Source organism: Solea senegalensis, linkage group LG7, assembly GCF_019176455.1.
Source record: "Solea senegalensis isolate Sse05_10M linkage group LG7, IFAPA_SoseM_1, whole genome shotgun sequence".
Classification (NCBI taxonomy): domain Eukaryota; kingdom Metazoa; phylum Chordata; class Actinopteri; order Pleuronectiformes; family Soleidae; genus Solea; species Solea senegalensis.
The window spans coordinates 6,775,885-6,801,702 of NC_058027.1; the positions used below are offsets into that span (position 1 = coordinate 6,775,885).

The following is a 25,818-nucleotide window of genomic DNA, read 5'->3' on the forward strand; positions in this document are numbered from 1 at the left end:
TGCTGCTGCTGCTGCAACAAAACAAGGTAAGTGTGGTTCATCAGATCTATCACTCATTTCATGGGAACCTAACATAATCAGAATAGGGTTTCCAGCTGTAGATTAATATTCTTTTACACACACTAATGAGACATTTTATAGATGGAATAACTGCTTTTTTGCTCTGTCAGTGAACTTATCAGTCTCATTCAGACAAGAGCACAAAGAAGCAGAGAGAAGAAACCGGTATGCAAGCTAATCATTGACACAGCACAACTGTTGCCATTTCTTTACACATTAGTATCAGGATGTAAACCTGAAGCAGTTCATTTTATTGCCCTGTCACTTCCTGTGATTTTGTGTAGACTATCACCACACACGTGGAGATTTTCCTCTGAGCTGCTGAGACGTACTGTATGAATACCCCCAAACATAAACACTAAACGCACACAGAGTTATCTGGATCAACACTGTTAGTTGTTTGTTTTTTTTTGTCCAGGCAATTGCAACAGGACAGGCAAAGAGGACAACTGCCTGAGGGCCCTGAATGTTTTACACTGACAAATAGCCTTTCTCTGTCACACTGGCAGACTCTGTGCAGGTCCAGAGCACTTCACTTTTATAGTCAAGTTTTTTTTAAGTTACATTTGTATTCTAAGTGTTCTTATTTATGCTAAATTGTGTTGTTCTGTGAAGAGGGAGACTGGCAAAGTAAAAAATGGGATATTACTCATGTTGTGGGGACCAATGCCTGTTTACACAAAAATCAATTATTTCGTAATCAATAAACTTAAACTAGTAATTATTATTATACTAGTAACCATTATTATTATCATCATTATTATTATTATTATTATAATATTATAATAGTAATAATTAATATTAATACAGAGGTGATTTTGATTTGTCGTTGGTAACATAGGGAAAGTGAGGAGGGACTTGTAACTAAAGAGAGAGTTGCGCGCACACACACACACAAACACCCTCTGCTGCTCTGCCTGCACTCAAACCTCTGCTGTGTCTTTCTTCCTTCACAGGTCAATAAGTACTTTCTGTGAAAGCTGCACAGTCATCATGTATAATCCAACAAAAGGTAAGAAACCTGCAGGTAATGTCACCTACTGTATGTGGTACGGCTGTTTTCAGCCTCATCTCATCAGGACTCTGCTTATACTTTCACTTTCACAAACAGCCTCTGTGTGTGTACTGCGTGGTCAGGTGTGAATCACAATTGCGCTCACAGTGACTGACTCATTTGCCTCACCTGGCTCCCTGGCCTAGATTCGTCATTTATTGCCGCTTATATAAATTATTAAATCCTTAATGTTCTATAAAGTTCACACGAATCAGTTTAACATTCAGGTTACAGTGAGCCTACCTAAGCCTACATGAGCGCTGTATTTGCAACCTTCATAATGTGCATTAATACTAAAATATTTCAGTATTTCTGCAATTTCCTTACCCATTTTTTTTACCGTTTTAACTACAGCACTCGATGAATCAGTGTTACCAGTTGTCAAACTAGTTAGTCCACATCAGTATTTGTTCTCTGATACAAACACCACACCATAGTGCTGATGCAACTGTTGCACTGTTGTGTGTCACAACCATAGACCGTAGGGAAAATATATTGACTAAGTCCCTTATGAAGCCAACAAGGAAATGACAATATACTGAATAGCCACTAGGAGGCAAATTCGGCTGGTTGCAAAAAGAACTCACTTGATTTATAATATCAGGAAACAATCTCTCAAGAGTTAGTTGTCTCATTCATAGGTTTTACTTCAGTAGAACATGGTGTCAGTTTTGTAAATTATGTTCCACTTTAGAGGAAAATAAATGATAAAGCACATACTGTAGGAGTGGACACCTGTGTGATTGACAGCTGGTTGCAGGTGATGCCCCTGGACTGTTGCTCAAAATGTCCACATGGCGCTGGTCCAACTGCGGTCGTAACAAGGGCCTTTCTGCATGGAGTTTGCATGTTCCCCCCGTGTGTGCGTGGGTTTTCTCCGGGTTCTCCAGTTTCCTCCCACAGTCCAACGACAAGACACTCTAAATTGACCATAGGTGTGAGAGTGGATGGTTGTTTGTCTCTTTATGTGGCGCTGTGATGGACTGGCGATATTTCCAGGGTGAACCCCACCTATCACCCTATGTCAGCTGGGGTTGGCACAGCACCCCCCGCAACCCTCATGTGGAGGATACAGCGGTATCATCTTTCAAGCACATTCACACACTGACGTCTTGCCCAACAACACATGGGCATCTAGACCAGCAGAGCTGGGAATTGAACCCTCAACCTTTAAGTTGAAAGACTACTCGCTCTACCACTGAGTAGTCTTTGACAGGTGACGGTCAATACAAAACACAGGACATCATGACAAAACAATATAATACAACAATTATAATATATAATTGCTGCTGACAAGTAAGGTCTGGGCTTCTATTAGTTTGTGACTGAATCACCACATTACACAAACATTCAGTGGTCACTTTATTAGGTACACCAGTACACCATGCCAGCTATGAATTTAGGACTGTAGACGCGACTGTAGGACTGTAGACAGCGTTTAGAGTTGCTTTGGGGAGATGCCGTGTTTATGGAATAACCTTTTATGTTACGTTCAGCTCGGAAAATTACAGACAGTATCCTAGTGCCCTTGAACTACAGGTTTGTTTCAAAACTTTATTCATAGCGATGGTGAAGAAACAACAGTTTATAAGAATATACTATAACTGCACAGGTAAAAGCAATAGAAAAGTAAGAAGAAATTCTCCACCTGGCAGGATCTAAAGACAGTCTGGCGTAGAACAAGGCAGCAGAGGCCTGCACTGTGATGCAACATCAACTCAGGATAACAGCTGATTATGAGGCTTCACTTCACCTGGTATTAACACCCATCCTCTGTGATCCCATTATATGTGTGAAGTGCTCAGTGTGACTGTTCACACCTGACATTAGAATGCAGCCTGATGCGTCTCCTGTGTCCACATGAGATCAGATATGGCTTCTCCCACCCTTTATTCAAATACACACTGATGTAATATCTGTTAGTGAGAATGAAATTCTATTTTTAGCGAGTCTGACTGTACATATGTGTCTGTTGTCAGCATGTGTGTGTGTGTGCGCGAGTGAGGCTTGAGTAAATCAAAGCTCACATTGTAATATGAAATAAGATTTTAACCTTTAGAAAAATAAATCATGTACTGACCAGTGATATTATTGTGGCAGGTTTGATTGAGGGCTTTCTGACCTTCACTGCGATCTTGTATCTGTCATGATGTACTTTAATACCAGGTCAAATTACAAAGCTAGTTACTACTCAGTTTGTATAGACTGTAAAAGAGGCATTATTGCATAATCCTCACAACCAAGAATAAAATACTTCATTTGAAAACGGAATAGAAAGTGATGTCTGCAGGTTAAATTTGGTTATAGCAACAACCAAAAGTAATACGATTAAATATTAATAATATGATCACTTATTCAACTAGAAACCCCAGAAAAAAAATTCAAGTTATTAAAGCAAGTCTTCACTGTAAATATGTGCAGGAATTATGTTTCATGCTGAGTGAGTATTTTTACTTATAAATGTGGGATTTTTTTTGTTAAATGTCAGACTGAATTGCAGCAGAGAAAAGTGGTTAATTAATGTCTGATGAAGTCTGACTGCCTTGTTAATTTATAATCATGTGGGAAATATTTAACAGCGTGTGCATACTTTTTGCAATAAAAGACATCAAGGGGATTCATTTTTACTTCCATTATCATAAAATGAGTCTCCTAATGTTATTCAGAGCTGCAATGATATACATAACAAGAAAAAACACAGTCTCTACCAAAAAACAAAATCACTCATGACTTTTCACTTTTTTGCCATCTGTTTTGTCTGTAGGAATAAAGACTGCTTTTCCAGTGCTGATTGGTCAGTAGTTGAACCATTGACAGGTTTTGATCTATTATGTCAAACAGAGCCTTCTCCAACACAAGTAACCATGGAGATTTACAGAGGTGTTTCAGTGTTTTATCCACATGGAAATTTTGATTTAGGAGCACTGAAAAAATACTATTTTTTGAAAAGGGATCCCGAGTGGGAAAATCTCAAAATGCCAGACCTGGAGGGCAAAACCAACTTTATATATGGAGACCTTCTATTTACAGTTCTACATGTCATGGCATGTTACTTTGGAGAAACAATGATGGCAGAGTCCCACTTCGCTCTTGCGCTTTGCTCATGCTTATCTTTGTCGTCATCTTGTGTTTGAAGATTATTTGGTCTTTTCGCTTCGTGTTATGTTTTGTTTTCTTTATTCATTCCGTCTCTTTCACTTTATTCAAAACAATGTGTTTCCACTGAGTGGAACGGTTAGGTTTGGTATAGTTTGGTACGGATTTTTTGTGTGTTTCCATAAGGAATTGTACCAAAATAACCATTCCATTCATTGTTACTCTCCTTTGGCGTACCAGAGTAAAATGGTATGGGACAGTTAGACAGGCTCCACCCATGACAGTCAGCTGATTGGGCGACAGAAAAAAGTCACTCCCCTGCGATCTGTGTAAATATCCCATAGAAGTCGAGGCACAAATGACTAAATTCTTAAAAGTTGGAAGTGATAGAAAATGACAGTATGAACTGATGTGAAATGATCATGAGCGTTTTCATGTAATCTTGTAACACACATTCCTCCAGCAACACTCTTACTCGGTGCCTGGTACCACCAGGTATTCACACTCTGTCTAACCATTTGCTGTCCAGAGTGTTGCTGGGCAGAAAACGGCTGCTCCAGGCCATAAAAACCCGACAGTGACTCAGATTCTCTGAACTACTGCACATGTTGCCTTGATCCTCTGTTCCCTCTCGCTATGAAAATCATAAAACACACAAGGACAACTGCTGTTCTTAAAGTCTTGGTTTGTGCACTCACCACAACCTTACAAAGATGGGAAGGAATAAATTCCCCTTGTTATTCCAAAAAGGCACCGGTCTGGGTTACGTCACGTTTTTCATACTGTTGTCTTCTTCTTCTGTGGACTGGCTTTTTTTCTTTATTGTTTCTTATTCAAAGTCTGGAGGCAAAGTCTGTGGGACATGTGCAGAGTGCACAGACCATTTGGTCAATAATTATTCAACTCCCAATCGCATTATCATGGTGTGACTTTGAGAAATTATATTCAGTACAAATTCAGTCGGATTTAAAATGTTCACTTTTAGTCGGACTCGCACAATAAGTCGATCGTTTTGTTAACGTAGTGGTAACAAGTGAACCCAGATGCATGATAATAGATACAAGAGTGTAAAACCTCTGTTTATAGTACAGAACTTGTACCCAAACTTGTTTTAATTTAAATGAATTCTCCATTTTTACAGACTAGCACCTTAACATAGTGTTTAAACCCTGTGATTCTTTTGGTTGGCATAGGTAAGTGAGGGTGATGTAATGGTCATTTTGCTGCTGTGAATGTGGTTATTGCGGATAATAGCGTGGATTCTCATTCATTCAGGTCATAGTAGTCCGAAGGTCACTATAGCAACTGGACCTCTGAATTGTTGATAACATGCAAATGTCATTCATGATATGCCCCTCCTCATTTCCGAAAGTTGTCTTGTCCAAGGATACAGCAGTATGTAGAGTAGCACAACACTTCAGTTGAAAGAGGACTTGCACTACTACTGAGCACTAACCCCACCATAGCCCTAACGAAATCACACTAGGTTGTTGTTGTGGCAAAAACTGTCGGAACGTAAGGTGTCTGATGAAGAAATATAGGCTATAAACTAAGAGGTGCAATGCTGCCCTCCATAGTTAGAAGTTCCCAATCACATTTTGAAGTCTGTAATCACAGATGGATTTCATTGTACTCCTTCCTTAATCCTCTCTCCTCAGTGTCATCTTCTACCCTTCCCTCTTCATCGCAGTTCAAAGCTTTTGAACACAGTTCTTCACCCAATCACCCTCCTCTCTCCTCAATCTCATCCTTTAACCTTTGTTACAGCCCACCACCATTCTGTCTACTTCCATGATACTAGACATCAGTATATAACTAACTGTTGCAACCAAATTCACAGAATCAGTCATGAGCAACATTTAATATAATTATCAATAGGTAAAACAGACATTTCCAAGAAATTTGTTTGATAAAATAATCATAACTTAATTTGATGTATTAATTAGAACATATGCACATGTAAAAAGCATGAAAAAAATTATGTAAATGTATTTGTTGACTCCCCAAAAGAATCTTCATATTAGTCTATGATGTAAAACCAAAAATTGAGGTTAAAGAAAAAACACACTTCTTACTAGAGAAAATTCACCCATGCAGCATAAAGTATATCCTTCTGCTCCATGATTAGTAACAAGCCATAGGTGCAGGTCACTAGGAATGAACTCAAGGACACACAAACTAGAGCACACCACCACAGTACAATCTAAGGCCATAACAGGTCTGATACAGCAAACAATCATTAATTTATTTTAATCAGTATTTCCTAATTATTTTTTTGAGAATCATACCTGAAGTCCATTTAAAGTCTCCAGTTAACACACATCTGCATGCCTTTGAACTTTGGGAGGAAGCCACAGCACCCAGAGAAAACCCATGTATACATTAACAACATGAAAACTCTCAACAGAAAGGCCCTCAATCAAACCTGAATTCCAACCAATGACCTTCATGCTGACACAGGTTGAGCTGGCTTGTTAAAATGGAGGTATGCAAGGGTAGCAGTAGCAGGGCAGGCTGTATGTTGCTTATAAATGTGCATGTAGATGGATGTGTAGTAAAAATGTAAAGAGTAGAGGTGACGCAAGTTGATGAAATCAAGTGCATAAACATGAAACAGTTGAATTGGAAAAAGTTGAAGAGACAGGAAGCAAAGGTGTAGGTGGGACAGCTCAAGACGCTATAGTTCACAATGGGAATGATGCTCAATTCAATTCAATTTTATTTGTATAGTGCCAAATCATAACATACATTATCTCAAGGCACTGCTCATCAAGGAGAGCAGAGAACCCCAACAGTTATGTGACTATGATAATTGGTTTCTGTGATTTCCAACTAGGAGGAGAGATTAAGAATAAGGCTTTCAAATGACGAATATCCTGGTTTGGGTTTGATTAATAATCTAGTATTAAAAATGGCTGCTACATCTCATTTAGACTAACGTAATCTTCTTCGAGTAACCAAGTTTCAGTTACTCAGAATAAATCAATACAATTGTCAGAAATTAGATCATTTATTAAAACAGATTTTGAGGAGTGTGACCTTATATTTAACAGTCCACATTTAAAAGTGGTTTTATTTATTATAATATTTATTATTTTATTGTCAGTATTAATATTTGTTAAATTGAAATGTATAACTCCTCTTCTGTTTGATATTGATTTATTTACTTTAGTTTTGACTTTAGTAGGTCTAGGGACAGACACAGTCTCTATGGGGTTTTTAATTGGTGACTGCTCAAAAAGAAGCACAGAGAAGCATGAAAGACTGCAACTCTGTGTCCTGGTCTCAGCTCTGGATTGTCATGGGTTTCTAATGAAATGTCCTAAACTTGTAGATAAGAGAGCTGCTCCATCCAAAGTGGGGTGGCCGTCGTCTCTCCTCATGAGACCAGGTTTCCCCCAGAAGGTTTGCCAGTTATCTAAAAAAAACAATGTTGTTTTCAATGTTGTGTCCGCACCGACTACAGGGGACTGGCTAACTGATTTAGCTTCTATGGTGCGAAGCCGAGTTTATACCTCAAGCCTCGCCTCCACCCTAGCCAATAAGACACACTTTATACAAGTACTTTTATCGCTAAGGGAGGCAGAGGAGTAACTAAACGTGTGGCACACAACACAGGAGAGAGAAGGAGAGGGAGAGAGAAGCCATCGCTAGCAAATAAAAGAAACACCGTACGTGAATCTACGTGAACGACAGAGTTTAAGCAAAAGTAGCGGGTGAAAGTATTAGTCAATTCAATAAAACCAGTGCTTGTTCAGTTAATCTATCGTTAAAGTAGATAGAACACCGCAGAGAGAGCAGGAGACACACAGCGTAACACCAGTGGAACAACAGGAAGTGACACATACGCTACTGCTAGTAATGGGAAGTTCGACTCTTTTTACTGACTCGGACAAAAAGATTTGTTCAATTTACTGTCCGAGAGTAAAAGATCCAAGTCAGTAAAAAGAGTCGAACTTCCCATCAATAATTGAGACAATGTTTGGGAAGAGATGCTGAGGAGATTCAGAAATGGAGTTGCCAAGGCAGGAGCAAATGAGGAAGACTGAGATGATGGTACATGGTTGTGCTGAGAGAGGACATGAGATTGAATGTGAGATGGAGGAGGATGTGGAGACCCCTAATCAGGAGCAGCAACAATATCTCGGTGACTATGCTAATCTTTACACCACAATAAGTAAATTTCCATGAATGCTATTAAAATTGGATGTCTGTCTCCACTATTGGATGTCTGTCTCCACTATGTTCCACTATACAAGCATGAGTGGGAAACTGATTTACTTTTGTACCTTAACAAAAATCGTAATAATTTTACTGTTTTATGGACTGGCGATGTGATGAGCGATCGCTCTATTGTTTCCACGGCATGTGTGTCGTTTCCAAGTGGCTACACAGGGACGTCTCCCTGCCACTCCCTGCATCTGACCTCATATGCTGTCCCTCCTCTGTAGCCACAACCAGTAGCTCGCTCTCTTCACCTCCTCCACTATAGCTCCTTGATGGCCCGCTGCAGACTTGTTCCTGTTGTTCCTGGCACCCAGAGGAGCTGGGTCACTGACCTGCCCACAAAAAACACTACACCCGATCTCCACGGGGTCGATGGATGCTGCCCAACCTGCTACTTTGCAGTCTGCTACTGCAGTCCACTGCTGCTAAGTGGGCGTTGTAAGTCCGAGTACTTGAGCCACTTTAGCTTGTGTGCTGCTGATATGCTGGCTCTCTCCCGATCAGACAAAGGAAACACTTGGTGTTTGGTTGCCTGATGAGGTGTTTGCAACTACTCTGCATTTTTCAAGGAGCTCCACTTGCTTCCTCAGAACCTGGTTGTGCCGCCATCTCAAGCACCCCTGTGCCAGTGCCACTCCACATGTTGATAGGATGCTAGCTTCCAGGTAAGGACCCTGTGGATGGTGTCCTCCCACCAGGTCCACACCCCCTGTTTGCCCTGGAACATGAGGTGATGAGGTAGCACTCTTGCTTAGCTCCAGTGACTTCCTCTATTATCAAGGCCTTCCTCTCCTTCCTCGACGCTTTGGGCCAGAACCTGACTTTCCCCAGCCAACTCGAGCCCGGCCTTCCTGCACGTATCCCAAGACCTCCTTGTGATGCAACCCACTAACAGCTTGGTCTACCTCTGCCTGGGCCCTCCACTTTTGCTTGTGACATCCCCTGCTGCGCCTATTACTATGTGGTCCTTGGACTCCTTCAGCTCAAATACCAGACAGGTCTTCTCCAGCTTGTACCCGAGGCTCACGGACTTCAGTGGAAGCTGGAGCATGTTCTTACTGAATAGACCTTTATCTGAGAAGCAGCAAGGGAGGCCTAACCACTTCCTGATGTAGGTGGCATTGCCGTCTAGACTGCTTGCTTTCCTAAGGACTCCTGCGATCTTGAGCAGCATTGGTGGGGAGGTGTCGAAAGGGATACTCGGTGGTGCTGGGTGTGGTATGTAGGCTGACAGGCCGAGTGGTGTGTCTTTGGCTGTAATCAGTGTATTGGTTCTTCACGTATTGTTCCAGGTCTTCTTTAGAGATGGCCAGCTTCCCACTTTGTTTTTAATCAAGCAGCTGTCAGGCGTACCTTAACGGGTCCTTGAAGAAGTCTCTCCTTTCCTTTATCCTTTCTCTTCTTCGCAAGCTTCTGTTTGACCTCATCCCACATTAGCTTTTTTCCTCCATCTCTTGCGTAGTTGCCGTTTGTTGTGTAGTTGTCTAATTGTTTTATCATTCGTATATGAGAGTTTGTTCGCTGGGATAAAAGCAAAGCCTCTGAATGTTCTATCAAGTATTTCAGACTGTACCAAACTAATTTCCATGTAGACCACGTCCTACTGTAGATACAGCAGTAATTTCTCAAAATGGAGTCTATTAACGCACAAGTGTTTTGAAGGGTTACAGTGTCCCTAGCAAAGGCGGACCATTTATTTTTAACTATATTTCCACCCACAAATATCATAATGACGATCTATAACTTTTTAGGTCATTATTCACTTGGTACACAGCCACAGCTGGGAAAATATAAATAAACAAACAAAACAAAGTTAACAAATGCTGGCAGAACAATATAAAATAGAATTCATTATATATGTAACCCCGCACATTGCCTCTGACACCTCTCTGCACCCGGAGACTCTGCATTGTGTTTTATTGTGTTTTTGAGCGGGTGTAATGCAGGGGGACGAGCCGGACACACGGTGGCAATTGATTATGGCTTTGACCGCGCCATTTATTAAACATCATAGTTTGATGTATAAAACAACTCAGACCGAAACTGGAAAGCTAACACCTGCTAACGTGCTAACATCGTTTGTGACACTGTGTTCTTCGGTCATCTGGATTGACATCTGGTTCCTTCCTTTGTAAGCAGATGTCATTCCTACATAGCATATTTGCTCCTCGCAAACTATAATAAGCACATTTGTTGACATGTGTTCCATTGCTCTGCATACATCATCCAGATCATTGTCTGATTGGTTGTAGATCCATCAAGTATGTCCATGGGTCATGCCTGTTGGAGGTGGGAGGTGACGACACCCTTTCCAGACTGCATCTCCGCCAGGCTATAATATATTATGAATATTCAGTGTTTAAAGAGCTCCAGTCATTCCTCCGATAAGTTTAATTCTCATTGCTGTTTACATTCGCACTGGTGCAAATTGCTCAGTGTGACACTTGGATGAACAACTGTCATGTACCTGGGTTTTCAGAAAAGCATGTATGGTGTTAATCAGAAACTTACTGTGTAAACATTTCTCTGGAGGTTCTGTTCTCTCAGATTTATTGTGCATTCATGTTGGCACATAATTGAACAGATTTGTGAAAAACCAGCTTACTGATGAGGGTTTGTTTTTTTTCCTTCCAGAAGATTCTGTAGAGATTCCATCCATCTAAATGTATAAATGTAAAATGAATGTCAAAGGTTAAAAAAAAATGTTGTTTTATATTTCTCTCCTGCCCTTCTTTCAGAGGATATTTATGCATTTGCCTTGTCCAAGACTCTGACAAAGATTCCATCACCTGCAACTGTGGGACTCTACTCTTCATGTCACAATCGAAACAACATGATTCTTGAAAAAATGGAAGGTGTGTAACCTTTTTTTATCCTGACTATCTGCATCTGAGCATTTTGTCATGTGCTGGATGATTCTCACTTTAATTAGCGACAAAGCTCACGTCTGTGAAGGTTCTCAGTCATCCAGGTCATGTTTTTTACGAACTATTGATTTTTTGTATTTGTATTTATATATTGCTTCATTTTTACTTATGCTTTTATCTTATTGTTTTTGTATTAGTCACAAGTCTAAATAAAAGCCCACGCTAATGTAACAAGTGATTTTACCCAGTCTTAGAGCAATGAAGTCTAATCTGATGTCATTTAATCTAATCTAGAAATCAAGATGGTAGATTTCTTTAAAGGCTTGTTATTATAAAAAGTGTTTTACTTTTATAAGAGTATACACACTTTCACAAACATGCATAATCATATTCATTTTCTGACGATAAACCCTTCTAATCGATAAGCATTTTTTTCACTTTGCAAAAAACAAACATGCACTAAATAGAAAATAAATAACAAATCACCAATTCAGAGACATCAGAGAATGAAGTCACATTGTGAGAAATATGTGAGGTCAAAAACATGAAAATACTAGTTTTTATTTTCTGTCTGTGCTGTACCTGACATTGAACAGTCTCAATGAAATATGTGCAGCTGTATAGAAGGGCTCAACACAAAAGACAACTTGAAGCTTGTTTATGTGTGTTGCCCTGAAGGTCTGGCAGCACAAGGTTGTCACAGTCTTTTATTTTTTAACAGATAGTGTTCCAGATGTTGGACATGTCTTGATGGTCACATCATCATGATTATGTATTTCTGCAAAAACAAAGACTGTTGTCCTATTTAGAACACAATGTTTGCCTCAGGTTATTTTTTCACTTGGCGAGAGCCAAACAAGTACAATTCACCAACTCGTTGTTATAATATATCACCCAGCAGAGGAAAACACTTTTAGTTTTTATCATTTCTACATCCAAGCCAACTCACTAACATGTATTTTTAGGGTGCATGAATAGAGTGGATAAACTGAACCCTGGTGCGTTGACCCCCTTAGTATGGTTCGTTTGGGTCAGTGCGTATGTCGTACGAGACCAAACAACCGAACACTGGTCTGCTCTAAAGAGATGGTCTCAGACCGCTTGAAAGTGAACTCTGAAGCGGTTCATATCTGGTGTGAACTCTATTCAAACCTTTTACTGGAAGCATAGTATTAACAGGTACATCCTCAGTGTTCTCATCTACATCCCTAAGTAATTAATTAATCCCCTTAGGGAAATTATTTTCCACATCTGACCCATCCTAGAATTAGGAGCAGTGGGTTGCCACTGAGTAGCACCCAGGGAGCAATGGGGGTTGGGTACCTTGCTCAGGGGTACCCCAGCCCTTTTGACCTGCTGGGGACTTGAACCGGTGACCTTCCGGTTACAAGCCAAGTTCCCTTTCCACTTGGTCACAGGCTGCCCAAGTGGAGAAAGAGAACCAGAGGAGAGCCTGGCAGGTCCCAACTCTTCCTCCTCCACAGGCAAACTAGCACATTTAACCAAGCATCATCACCCCAAAGCTCCTCTTGCCCATGGCTGAGTTTTGCAGTGCTTGGGGTTAAATGCACTAGCTAGCTGGGGAAGAGTTGACGCCTCACAGACCTGGAGGATAGATGCTATTTAACGGCATGTATTCTCTGACTCTGCTCTCCGATCCTCACTGGGGAACGTGGACGACAACACCGAGACTGTAGCGGCTCTACCCTACCCGCCCACTGTCCACCTGCCAGCCTTCAGGGCTCTCTGCTCATCACCAGATGAACATAAACCTACAGTGTGCATATGTGACCAATAGCTGAGTGGTTTTCTAATCACATGATTTGGTTTGGTTTGGTATAGTGCGCTATTAGATTTACCTTTGTGAATGTGAACGGAACAATAAAGGTGGGGACGAACGAAGTGGTCTATTAGACGTGAACATACCCTTACATGTTTTAAGATTTCTCTGCCTTGATTGACATAATTTATCCTCACGTCATTTCAGTGTACATGGATGAGGAGGCTGAAAGGATTGAGAATGAGCACAAAGGAAATCCTCGGTCAGTCAAGCCTTCATGTACAGGCTTCTTTGCCCTCATTGGTCGGCTGATCTTCTACAGACCCATTCAGACTGAGGAGAACCAGCAGCACCGTGATATCAGGTTCATGTATGTGGACTTTAGTGCCTGGCACTTTGCAGGCAGTGACCTGCTCTGGGCTGGGATCGCAATACGACTGTTTCAGGCCATGCAGTGGAACTTTGGGAAATTACAGCTCGCTCTCTACCGTGTGGCTCAATACGATGAAGAGGATGAAATCAAGAGGAAGGTAAGTGCAAATGTTTCTCACTTATCAAAGAAAGAATCAAAAATGCTTTGTCATCATATACAAAACAAATGAAGGTCCACTGTGTTTGAGGTGTTTGTTGATGATGGAAGAGGAATGACGTTTAGTAGGAGCAAGAAAGAATAATGAAAGTACTTAGCCCAAGCTGTATGAAAATGGGTGAATGGCAGAACTGACAAACTATTTGTTTTTTCTTTTTCCAATGTCCAATCCACTGATTTGATACCAATGATACCAATACTGAGTATCATATAGGCAAGTGCAAAGTGTTGTGGCAATCTATCTGTCACTGGATAGGTGATGCATTTTTGGAAGGTGTGGAACCTGTGTTTAATTTGTTCTTGTGTTTTGTATTCATACATTTTAAGGTAGTAGAGAATGGCGATAACGACTGGAGGTCCAAGAAGATTTGCTGCTGCCCTCTGTGGCTCCTCGCCCTGTTAGTTCTTGTGGTTCCACTGACCGTCCTGATTTTCCTTTTGACCTTTGACTTCCCCAAAGCTGTGGAGAAACCAGGAGAGGAGATGAAGAAAAAAGTGGGTGTGCTGGAGGGTCTGGTCATTGCATCGTTGGGAGTCCCTGCAGCGAGCGCAGCCAGATTTGGCTTTCAAATGGTCAAGAACCTCCTCTACAGCCAGGACCTGAACATAAAAAAGGGGATGGACAACCAACGAGTCAGCAGCAAACTTGGTTTCATGAATGAGGTGAGGAAGGAACTGTGGTTCGTGTCACGCTTCATCCAGTTTATGGAGATATTTGAGAGAAGAAGGATTAGAGTGGTGCTGAAAATCACAAATCTGGACCGTTGTGCGCCAAAGAAAATTGTTGCAGTTCTGGAAGCAATCAGCATTCTCCTCTCTGATGAGGAGAGTCCATTCATTTCTATTCTGGCTGCAGACCCTCATGTTATTATGCAGAAAGTCAACTTTGCAGATGGCTGCTTCAGCCGAGAAGACAGAGCTTATGCACTTTTAAACCGCATTGTCACGCTGGCCTTCACAGTCCCACCACTGAGCGATGAATCAAAATACAGTTTATTCCAAAGCCTCACCAGCAACTCATCATATCCCCAGAATATGAGCATTAGGAACAATCAGATTAGATCAAGAACCCCCCAAAAGACAGATGTAACAGAGGTACTTGTTCCTCTGGAAGAGTTAAATCCACTGATGAATAAAACTAAGGTAACACTGGATGTAAATGATGAGGATGTAGAGATGATGGTGAGGAGCATCTTGACCAGTGATGACAAAAATCTGGACAAGTACATGTCGGATGACGCAACGTCTCTGAGGAGGGTGATCAACTCCATCCGAATGACGGTGATAATCATGATGGCCCTGAAAAAACAGCTTCCTCGTCCAGAATACATTGCAGCATGGGTGGTGTTAGCCAATCAATGGCCCTGTCGACTCAGCTGGATCATCCAGTGTGCAGAAGACTCTCAGCAGAGAGCGGAGATCGATGGTAAGAATGTGGCCAAAGTTGATGATTCAAAGACTTTATGGGAAGTGTTTAGTGAGTCCAGGGCAGAGCTGTATGTGATGAGTGAACAGATAGAGGACATCCTTGAGCAGGATGGAGACCCCGAGATATTTGAGCAATTTCTCACTGTGGACTTCCAGTTCACTGTAAAGGACTTGAAGATATTTGAAGTTGCAATAGTAAATCTGGATCATACCATCAAGAAGGAGCTGGCTCAGATCAGAGGGACGTCTAGGCTGAAGGATTCTGGTTGGATGAGGGATTTAGCTCCTCTGCCAATCACAACGCTCATCAATATGGATACAGAGGACGTATGTAAGGAGGTATGAAACTGTCTGGAAAAGTCTTTATGATACATTTACAAAGACAAATACCGATTTTTAAAACCGCTGTAAGGCTCAAAACCACATTTCACTTCTGTGGTAGTGAGGACAGGGTTCCTACAGACAAACCCGTGTCCATAACTTTGGAAGTGTACAGACAGATTCTTTAGTAGACTGTTTATGAAGCCAGTACTTATGAAGTTATGTCAATGAGAAAATAATTTCATAAGAAATAGAAAATTCATTACCCCCCAAATTCTAATTAATTGAATTAATCCAGATTTATCCATATTATCAGATTAATTTAAGCGCCTTTTATGATGGTGCAGTTTAAATGTTCTGAACTTTACAAATGCTTTTACATCAGATTATTGATTTAATTATTGAAGTAACTAATTCTTGTTTCTTTTTTCCTAGTTGGAAAGGATGGAATTCCACAGCAAGTACGTTGATATAGTGAAAATCAATGGCCTCAGTGGGATGGCACTGCTGTTTGGGAATTCAGAAGACCTTAAAGACCTCCTGGGCATGACCTTTGGAGAGTGGGCAACTTTCAGACTGCACTTCCTGGGTTTACCACCACACCTGCGACCACAGACCAAGAACCTGCCGCTGGCACCTTCCAAACCTCAGAGCCAACTTTTCAAATTTAAAGCACATGCTGGCTTTCATTACTCATCCAACCCAAGTCTAGCTAACAGCTAGATTTGGGTGCTAGATGCATCTCCTGTGATCTCGTGATGATGTGTATTATTATTATTGGAAAAGTAGAAAAAAGACAAACCAGAAAAAAAACAATCAGGTGCCAAAAACCTGCTGGAACAAGTGTCGCTTCAACATCAGTCGGACCGTACAGATGTGTCTGATGTCAATCTTGTTATGTGTGTGTGTGCATGTGTGCGTGTGGTCTTGTTTATTGTGGTTTCAAATGTCTTAATGAACAAACATTTCACAAATCTAAAGACATCAATGTATATGTACTGAAAACTGTGTTATGTTGATATACTGAAGTATTGAAGAAAAGTATTTCGCAACATGAAGTGTTATTGAATTGGGGCAGCCCACGACTCTGCGGAAGGGATTGTTGCCAGTTCAAATCCCCACCAGGTCAAGGGCTGGGGTACCCAAAGGTACCCAGTCCCCATTTCTCATTGTTAACTTGACATTTTAAATGGACCCCAGCCACCGGGGGGCCACATTCAGTGTACTGGTGCTGGTCCCAAGACCAGATTAATAGGAGGGTTACGTCAGGAATGGCATCCCACAAAATTTTTAGTGACTCCTAGAGAGGGAGAACCCAAAAGGAAAGTAAAAACTAATAATAGTAATTATATACTGTATATATCAAATGTTTATTGATATATATATAAGACTTATCAGGACCTACACTGACTCTAATATGCATTAATCAAACATGTGTTATATAATCTATAATATATATATACATATACATATATATAATCTGTGTCGTCATACTAAAATGCATGCCTTGGTGGGACATTATGGAACAAATGTATTATTTAAACATTATTAGTAAAATGTGTGCTTTTCCTCCTGACATGCTGTGACTATTGAGAGAGAGCAATGACTGTGTATTGTAGAAGAAAATGTGGTAAACTGCGAAATTCACCTCTAGTGGGGATGAAAGAAACCACTTTTCAGTTCAATAAAAACGTTTAATTACATATTACATGACTTAAACGGGAAGTTAATTCACGCACAAATCTGCATGACTTTTCACTTTATTAGTGTTCACACTGGTTGTAAAGGCTTTCATTTTTATTGTATTATTGTATACTGCACATTTGGTATTTTATGAATTAAAATGCATTGTCATGTGTTAAGGCAAAGTTTATTGATCATTCACAGCTCAATACTGTATAATAATAATAAACGGTAAATGTCCATTTCATGCAAATCAAACACAAATTCAAACAAAACATGAAAAAGCATTTTATAATTTTTAAAAAAATACTCATTCCTGCAAATATAATGTTTGTTGTATGTCACTGATGTAAATAAAATCAATGTGCTGACTCAACAATATGTTAAACATCAAAATGTTGTCATAAAATCATCAGCAGGTTTGTTTCATCTGGATTCCATTGACCAGTGGCTAAACAGCCACGGGTTTAAAGATTAAGATTTTCTCCAAATGTCACCTTTCAAAATATTAAGATTTTGATGTAAATTGACAAGAAATGAATGCATTGAAATATTGATGTTGCTGAATAAATACTTATCAGATCATGCTGTGCCAAAGTACCAAAGGAAAACCGTTATAGTCATTACATTTATAAGAAAAAACCTTATTAACACCGTGTATTTGTACTGGCTCATAACTTATTTTACTCTTGAAACATTAATTTTTCTTTAATATTAGCCAAATAATATTCATGTATCATGTATGTATATTAATGTATCATGTATGTATATACTGTACATTTATATGCCAGTTACATTTCAAACACAGTATAATTCCAATACAAATTCAGGACATTTTTAGACACAACTCAGCATGTAAAAAAATGTAAACAGTATGATTGTTGGCTACAAGAGGAAACATAGACTTTTTAGGAATGTACATAAAAAAAATGACATAGATCCCTCATTTACATTTTGTATGGTACAATGTTATGCTGTTATGTTATAAAGCAGCTGACACACGTCTGTGTAGCAGGAATAGAGTGGTGGTGGTGATGATGTCTGGCTGAAGCAGTTCACTTGCGTCCCAAAGCCTCCGCCAGCTTCTTCAGCCTTTTCTTCAGCTCCAGAGGAAACTTCTCATAACACTTTTTACAGACTGGCTTCATGTCAAACTCCACAAACTTGTTTCTGCAACAATGAAAAGTGTACGTTAACGCTAAATATGTCAACTTATGACTTCTCCTCCTGCCTACATTAACCTTTTCAGATTTCCCACCCACATGGATTTTTTTTTTTAATATATCTAAATATTATTATCACTGCAGATTTCAAATCTATTCCAAGTCGTCATCTTCTCACTTTAAATTAGATTATAATTAGTCTCACAGTTGTAGGAGGTAATGCACCATCTTCTCATCCTGATTTATAATGGAAACCACTGAAATTATCTTTATTATAGCTTTGCCCTTTTACTGCAAGGTGGCAATTACTTCATCATTTCAGGGAAAAAACAACTCTTGATGGAAGCTTAAGTTTCTTAGGCCTAGTCCACACATAGGAGGGTATTTTTGAAAACCGAGGTTTTAAAAGTAACCTTGTCCACACACGTTACGTTCTCAAAGATGTAACTTCATCTTTCATCAACATGAAAGATGAAGGGTTAGGGCTAGAACACAGGCAGCGATACAACTATAACTGTAAAGTCTTGTTGGCAAATCAAAAGATGATTGAGTTTTTATCATCAATAATCGAATACTCATGCCAATCCCTAGTTGTTTTGATGTGAAAATGGAGGACACAACAAAGTGTGCATTACAACTGCAATCTTGGTTTTGTGAAGGAGATGATTTTTATCATGCAGTCAGGACAGATTAGTAAACAAGAAGCACCACAGACAAAGTGGAAAGCAGAGAAAGCACCAACCGACGGCTGAAGAGAACGAGAAGTCTACAGACACACAGAGGGTTTTTTCTTGCACTCTTTGGAAACGCGCTCACGTCGAGCCAGGCGACGTTTCAGCTCCTCGGGCATGCGCTCATAGCAGTGCTTGCACAGTGGCCTCAGGTCAACTTCAACAAACTTATCTCTGAATTAGCAGAGACGCAGCAAGTGATGCATGAAAGAGGAGAGATTAGTGGAAAAGGAAAAGAGTTAAAGAGGGAAGAGCGGGAGAAGTGAAACACACAAAGCCAGGGCTGTTAGAGAAAAGCTGAGAGGACTACAGTGATTAGGTGGTAGTTATTACACATAAATAATACAGAAACAAAGCTGTTAATGAACATGGTCACCACTTACTTGAGAGTGAGTTTTGTGTGGCAGGTGGAGCATGAGAAACAAGAAACACACCAGGCCTTGTTGAGGGCAGATACAACTACAATGAAGAGATGGAACATTTATGACAAAATGTGTAAAATAATACAAATACCATGTTAAATATGAGATGTATCATATCTATACTCACCATCACCCTCAATGACGCGGTTGCAGTGATAGCAGACATCGCCAAAGAGCTGAAAACAGGGAAACCGAAGACGTTCAATCAGGAGACACATCCTCATTTCAGCAATAAGAGGAGATTTTATGAACATTACGATGTCTATCACGTCCATGAAAGCTTTTTTTATTTAATTATTGTGCCTTTTTCTTACTTGATTATAATGTGTCTCACAGTAAGCCAGTCCCTTTCTTTCATAGTGACGATGACCAAGGAACGGTTTCTCACACTTGGCGCACACAAAATGCTGCAAAACAACAGGAAAGAGTGTTGCTGAAGGAAAGGACGGAAACATCATAAAAACAACAACATAAGACAGTGAAAAGTGAAAGTGCACCAAAAGACAGAGAAAACACTGATACATTTAATTCAGTCATTAATTTTCACTGCTTTATCCTCCACATGAGGATCGTGAGGTTAATCTGTATGTTGGGAGGAAGTCGAAGTACCCGCAGAGAAACCACACGCACATGGGGAGAACATGCAAACTCCACACAGAAAGGCCCTCAGTTGAACCAGGATCTGGACCAGTGATCTTGCTGTGAAGCAATAATGCTAGCCACTTCACCACTGTGTGGCCTCCACTGCTACATTTTTAGCACTGAAATAAGTCAAAGAATAACCAGAGTGGGCTGAAAGATAGTGATGGCGAGATGACACTTTTGTCGGATTTCCACCGGCTCTGCTCACTTCACCTCACCTCGTGTCACCTCGACACGGCATGGTTTCAATCGCAGTAGACACAGTCGCGTTTCCACTAACATAGTGCCTGGTTCCAGGTACTATTTTTAGTACCTGCTCTGGCGAGGTTTCAAAAGTGTGCCGAGTAGGTACTATGTGATGACTGGCCATAGAGCCATCACAGGAAGAGACGTCCAACACAGAAATCAAGCCTAACTGTAGATCACTTAAAACTACTATCCCCAACAACTACCAGGAGTCTAAGGTCACTAGTCACTCGTTTGTGTGTGTAGCATATAAAACGAAGTCACTGCAGTTTCACGCAGCCGTGCAGTGATGAGTCCGCCTCCGTTGAGTAGGTAAATAACTTTTCCACAGTGGTTTCTTTTTTTTTTTTAGATAATTTCACAAAATCTTTTCCTAACATTTCGAAATTCCACACCGAATCCGCAAACACGCACAAAATGTGGCCAAACATCTGCAGAAGAAAGGGTTTGAACCCAAAGACATCCATGCTGACATGGTTGCTACATTAGGGGATGATGCTCAGCTTTTGACCCCTGATCAAAAGCACACCAGGCTGGTCATGTCGCAGGAGAACCTGCTGCATTTTGAAGCAGATCCAACGAGAGTTTCTATACCAAGGGCAGACAAGTGCTGCAACACCAATGGAAGAAGTTTGGAGACCACAAGGGAGACTATGTAGAAAGATAAGGCACGTTTGATCAAATTCCATCATTGAATCATAGTCAGCCTAACTTTTCAACTCACCCTCGTAGTGGGTTACAAAATGTATTCTAGGAAATGAGAGTTAATCTGACTTCTCTACCACATTGTTTGGTAATCTGAAATGACAAACACAACTTTTTCGTCTACTGTGCTCTGCCTGAGAAAATAAAACAATATACAATACTCTTATTTAAAGGTGGCTTTAGTTTTCCTACTGCCTCAAATCAAATGATCTCATTTGCAATGTTTTGGTAGCAAAGTAGTTTATTTAAAGAATTAATTTCCCTGTGCATAAGTAATGGTTCCCTTAATGTTAATTGCATTATAGATTTTTATTTTACTTAAGTACAAAGGCAAAACTGCCTCATCATCAACTATAAAAAAGGTCGTCTGTATGACATTTGTCCCCTGTAGTCTCTCTAAAATACACTCTGTGGACCAATTTAAGAACTTTTTTTTTTTTTACATTAAGGTTTATAAGGTTTTGCATAATGAAAATAATCAGTAAGAACTGTGTAACACTGTGTACTTAAACAGGTATAATGAAGTCTGTACTATGGTTGACTCTGTGCTTTTATTGATTTATTTAGTGGACTTCAATCTGTTGGTTGGTTAATGTTGGCTTTATATGTTGTTGCTTTTATCTCATTCGTGTGTACCTCTGCTTTTTTTGTCAAGTCCCCATATATTAATGGGTGTAGCCTTATTGAGTCCAAGGCAAATTTCCCAGTGGGGACAATTAAGTATCCACCTATCTATCCATCGATCGACTTCTACATAATTTGCGCAGTTATTTTTATTTTTATACACAGCTGAGTGTGTGTCAGTATTTTCCAAACATGTATCAGGACTTCTCCACGACCCTCATGTGGAGGATAAAGCGGAAGAAGATGAGAGTGAGAAAAGATGATTACTAAAACATACTTAGACTGCTTTACTGTGCATAAATATCACATGAGAACAATGTGATACAATACAGTGTCTGTATTTCCCCAAATAATGATAAATGTAAATAATTAAATTCACTGTTTTAGTGTTAGATTTACTGTGTATTGTTGGGATGGGAAGACGACCCCAAAAAGTGGTGTGTGTGTGCTACGAACAACCTGAAATCTCAGAGATGTGTCAGTATTTACAGGTGACAGGTGTTGGTTACTTAGAGAAAGCTAAAGTTGGACTTTGAACCTCAAGTTAAATTACAGTAGCCTTTATGGATACAAAGTCTATAAAGTGGTAGTTAGCCTTGACTGATTTTTTTTTTTAAACTTGACAGTAGGTTTTCTACAGCCACTTTTCTTAACAGACATAAAAAGTGAAAAGAAAACTCAAATAACAGCAGTAAAAACTTGAAGTTGAAGGCAGCAAGACACTGTAGCGTCAGCTCTTTAATCAGGTGTCATGATTTTGTTTTAATTTCAAATTGCTGATTATCTTTTCAACAGGTTTTTGTTTTATAGATGAACCAGTTTAGTTCACAGCATGGAATTACAAACATTCCTTTTAAAATTATACTTGTTATATTCATATATCTTTCTCTGTTAATCATAACAGAGGAGATGTATCCACATTCTTAATAAAGACTGCTTAAATGTCTATTTATCGGTTTATCTGCATCTCAAGCTCTGGCTTCTCACTTGCATTCTCCATACAAGGCTCATCTGTGCTAACCTTACCCCGGGATTCCACTGAATGCTTCACCTGTCCGGCCGTGCTGCACGCTGACTAAGCTGTGAACGGAGCCAGTGGGTGTTGACAGATGTACACACTGGAATCCCTTTTTGCATCAGTTCTGCTCTGCAGTAGCATAGCTACTGCTCGACATCTGTCAAAAATATGCATGTATGCACTGAACATTTGTTCACTTGTATTGGTCCGAAACATCTTGTACCAAACGGTTCAGGACAAACACATTTACTGTTACACCCCCATTAACTGCAGCACTACCTTTTTTTATTGTGAAACTGTGACGGGACAAATAAGACTATGGCAACACAAGGAATAAGCCATGGTATGAAGTGTTTACAAACCTCCACATGCCACTGCTTGCCCATGGCATTGACGACACGACCCTCAATGGGTCTCCTGCAGGCACCACAGATTGGTACACCCATCTTGTCATGGCAGGGCAAACAGAAGAGCTCTCCCTTCAGCTCCCTGGCATCTGCTGTCAACTCCTTCCTGTGGACAGTGAACCATCCATACATATAAAACCATTTGTCACATGAAATATAATGTAATTCTGAGAGTGTGCTGGACAACATCATTCAACTGACCCACAGTTGTTGCAGTTGAAGTGGTCAGGATGATAGGGATCATTCTTGAAGATCAGTGGCTGCTCTTCAATAATCGCGTGACACTTCTGGCAGATATACTTGCCCAGCCCGCGAGCTTTCTCACGGTTATGGCACGGGCGACATAGGTGCCTGGATAGAGGAGAAGTAAACTTAGTGAACTGCAGTGAGTCTACAGCCTCAGCCACCAGCTGCTCAAAGAATAAATGTTTAAATGAACCACACTGTTGGGAGACACAGTAAATGGCAGTAATTTTATTGTTAAAAATAATTAAATAACTATGATTATTAGTTACTTATTTCTTAAATTAAATTAAATTAAATTAAATTAAATTAAATTAAATTAAATTAAATTAAATTAAATATTCATTTTACTAAATGGGGGAACCACCCTGTTTTAGTCATTAGTTAAATCAGGTAATCTCGCCGTGTCTGACAATATCCGATAATACGATTCAAAGCCAATAAACGGTATGACCGGTTTCTACTCCTGTAGTGACATCATTATGCTAGACTTACACCACCTATTGGGTATGTGTAAATATTTAGTAATTATAAAGTTTACACAATTGCTAGTAAAAGTGGTGCCACCCATTTTTATCCAAGAGTGTGGAAAACATTTACACTATTACTAAGGTTAGTTAATACTCGGCTCGTCTCTACTCCCATAACCCTTCCAGTGATGACACTCTGACCAATCAGTGGCTTAAAATTTTGTATGGGCTCAGTTTGCTTGAAACCGTCCAGAACAGGTACCAAAAAAGCACCAGGTACCAGGTACTATTCCTAATGGAAAAGCAAAAAAACTAAGTTGAGTCCAGGCGAGAAGAGTAGTGCTAGAACTGTATAATAGAAGAGCGAGAGTGAGAGATGGTGCAACTGACCCCAGGTCAGTATGTGTATAAGCACAGTTGCAGTGTTACAATTCAGTCCGACATAAGATGAGATACTTGCCTCCCAGCATTTTTGACAAATCCCACATCTGCAAGCACAGCTTGGCAAATGTCACAGCAGAAACAGTCAGGGTGCCAACTATTATTCATGGCCTTGATGACACGACCAATGATGAACTCTCCTGAGAGAAAACATAAAGAGGTCAATTTAAATAAGTATAACTTTTACTTTCAGATATTTACTGAGCCTGCAAGCGTTTTCTTTTGGTACTGTGCACTAGTTCATAATGAGCACTCCATTATGGAGTCAGACAGTTCTTACAGTGCACTATGGTGCTTTCTATAGTGTTCTCAAAGTGACACTTGATTGCTGAATGCATTTTAATTGAGCAATTCATTTAATCAGAGTATGTCTCTCACACCTCACATACACTCAAGCTGGATTTAAATTAATCTTACATTGCACTAAAAGGTATCTTGGGGGATCTAAACACAAGTGGGAAGTTCTTAATGAGAGCATTAATATACCTAAAGTTCTGTAAGGACACACTCTGAGCTCACAAACACTATATGAAGGTCAGGTTGCGTACATTCTCACATGTACCATTGTGCAGTCTTAACAGCACTGGGGGAGCACAGAAAACTATGCTGTGCATATGGAAGTTGTACACCCTGCTTGCAAAGTATGGAGATTAAACTAGAGGCTAAATCGCAGGCTGAATGGAAATATCTAATTGTGGTTTTTCTGAGAGATATTGCAAATGTGCTTTGGTTTGAAATGCTGTAATGTCATTGTGCAGTGAATTTAAAATGTGATGGAGCATTACCACGTAAGATAAAAATCAAAATATTAACCACTCTATATTCTAATGCAAAGAAAAGCTTCAAGATATGAACTACCACTGCTGAAGCCATTAACAGTAAACCCTTGGTCAGATATGCTGCTTAATATAAATCCTAAATTGCAGCTTTTGTGATTTGCTAATTGCATTGTTTCAAAGTGATTTTGATTTGAAAATGATTCATTGTTTGGCAGACTGATGAAGACCCAGGAAAGCCTAGTGGACACAGAGACACCATGGTATAGATTTTATTCTGCCCATCAGACTTTGTCAAACATTGATACAACTGCAGTATTAACTGCCATGCTTTTGCTTGGTCACTGAGCCAGCATTGCAAAACCCAACAAAATACTATTATTTCAAGATAATTCTACTAAGTCCTGTGTGCTCTAAAACTGAGAAAAAAACACAGAAAACAGAGAAGCTGAGCGGACGTTAATATTCATTCATCTCAGCTTCCACAGCAGGAAAAAAAAGGCTCGTCTGTCTGCCCCAGATGGGAGGCATGCACCCTGGCATGCACCCTGTTTTGTTCAATGAGATCCTCCTAAATAGATTCTTAAATGATTTATTCTTTGAAGCATAAATATTAATCTATATAAATAATTGCAATGGCTTGACTTTAGTGAGGTAAGTACAGACAGTCCCAGCCATAACAAGAAAATTCCATTAAAAAAAACAATGGTACAGAATTGGCATAATCATTTCTTTCAATGTTTTTCGGTCAACAATTTTCATGTCGGTGCATCCCTAATCATGACATGAGACAAGATATGGTCTTAGATTTGGATATTGTCATCA

At 39.9% G+C, this 25,818-nt stretch overlaps 2 protein-coding genes across 3 annotated transcripts in view; one reads left to right on the plus strand and one right to left on the minus strand.

The window, feature by feature from the left end:
- nkpd1 (NTPase, KAP family P-loop domain containing 1) lies at window positions 1–17,125 on the plus strand. The gene is made up of 6 exons (XM_044029839.1): window positions 1–26; window positions 1,017–1,072; window positions 11,176–11,292; window positions 13,292–13,614; window positions 14,001–15,440; window positions 15,858–17,125. The coding sequence occupies exons 2-6, from the start codon at window positions 1,054–1,056 to the stop codon at window positions 16,143–16,145; spliced, it is 2,187 nt and encodes a 728-aa protein (XP_043885774.1). The 5' UTR covers window positions 1–26; window positions 1,017–1,053; the 3' UTR covers window positions 16,146–17,125.
- LOC122772136 (LIM and senescent cell antigen-like-containing domain protein 1) overlaps window positions 17,103–25,818 on the minus strand; it is an 11,210-nt gene continuing 2,494 nt past the window's right edge. Inside the window, exons 4-10 of one of the 2 annotated variants that reach the window (XM_044029843.1) lie at window positions 24,237–24,357; window positions 23,265–23,414; window positions 23,019–23,169; window positions 19,736–19,828; window positions 19,549–19,597; window positions 19,383–19,458; window positions 17,103–18,275 (exon numbers count right to left, since the gene is read on the minus strand). In XM_044029843.1, the coding sequence (XP_043885778.1) occupies window positions 18,161–18,275; window positions 19,383–19,458; window positions 19,549–19,597; window positions 19,736–19,828; window positions 23,019–23,169; window positions 23,265–23,414; window positions 24,237–24,357 (755 nt within the window). In that variant the 3' untranslated portion in view covers window positions 17,103–18,160. Of the gene's footprint in view, window positions 18,276–19,010; window positions 19,174–19,382; window positions 19,459–19,548; window positions 19,598–19,735; window positions 19,829–23,018; window positions 23,170–23,264; window positions 23,415–24,236; window positions 24,358–25,818 lie in introns of those variants that run through there. The other variant, XM_044029844.1, reaches the window with a different exon arrangement.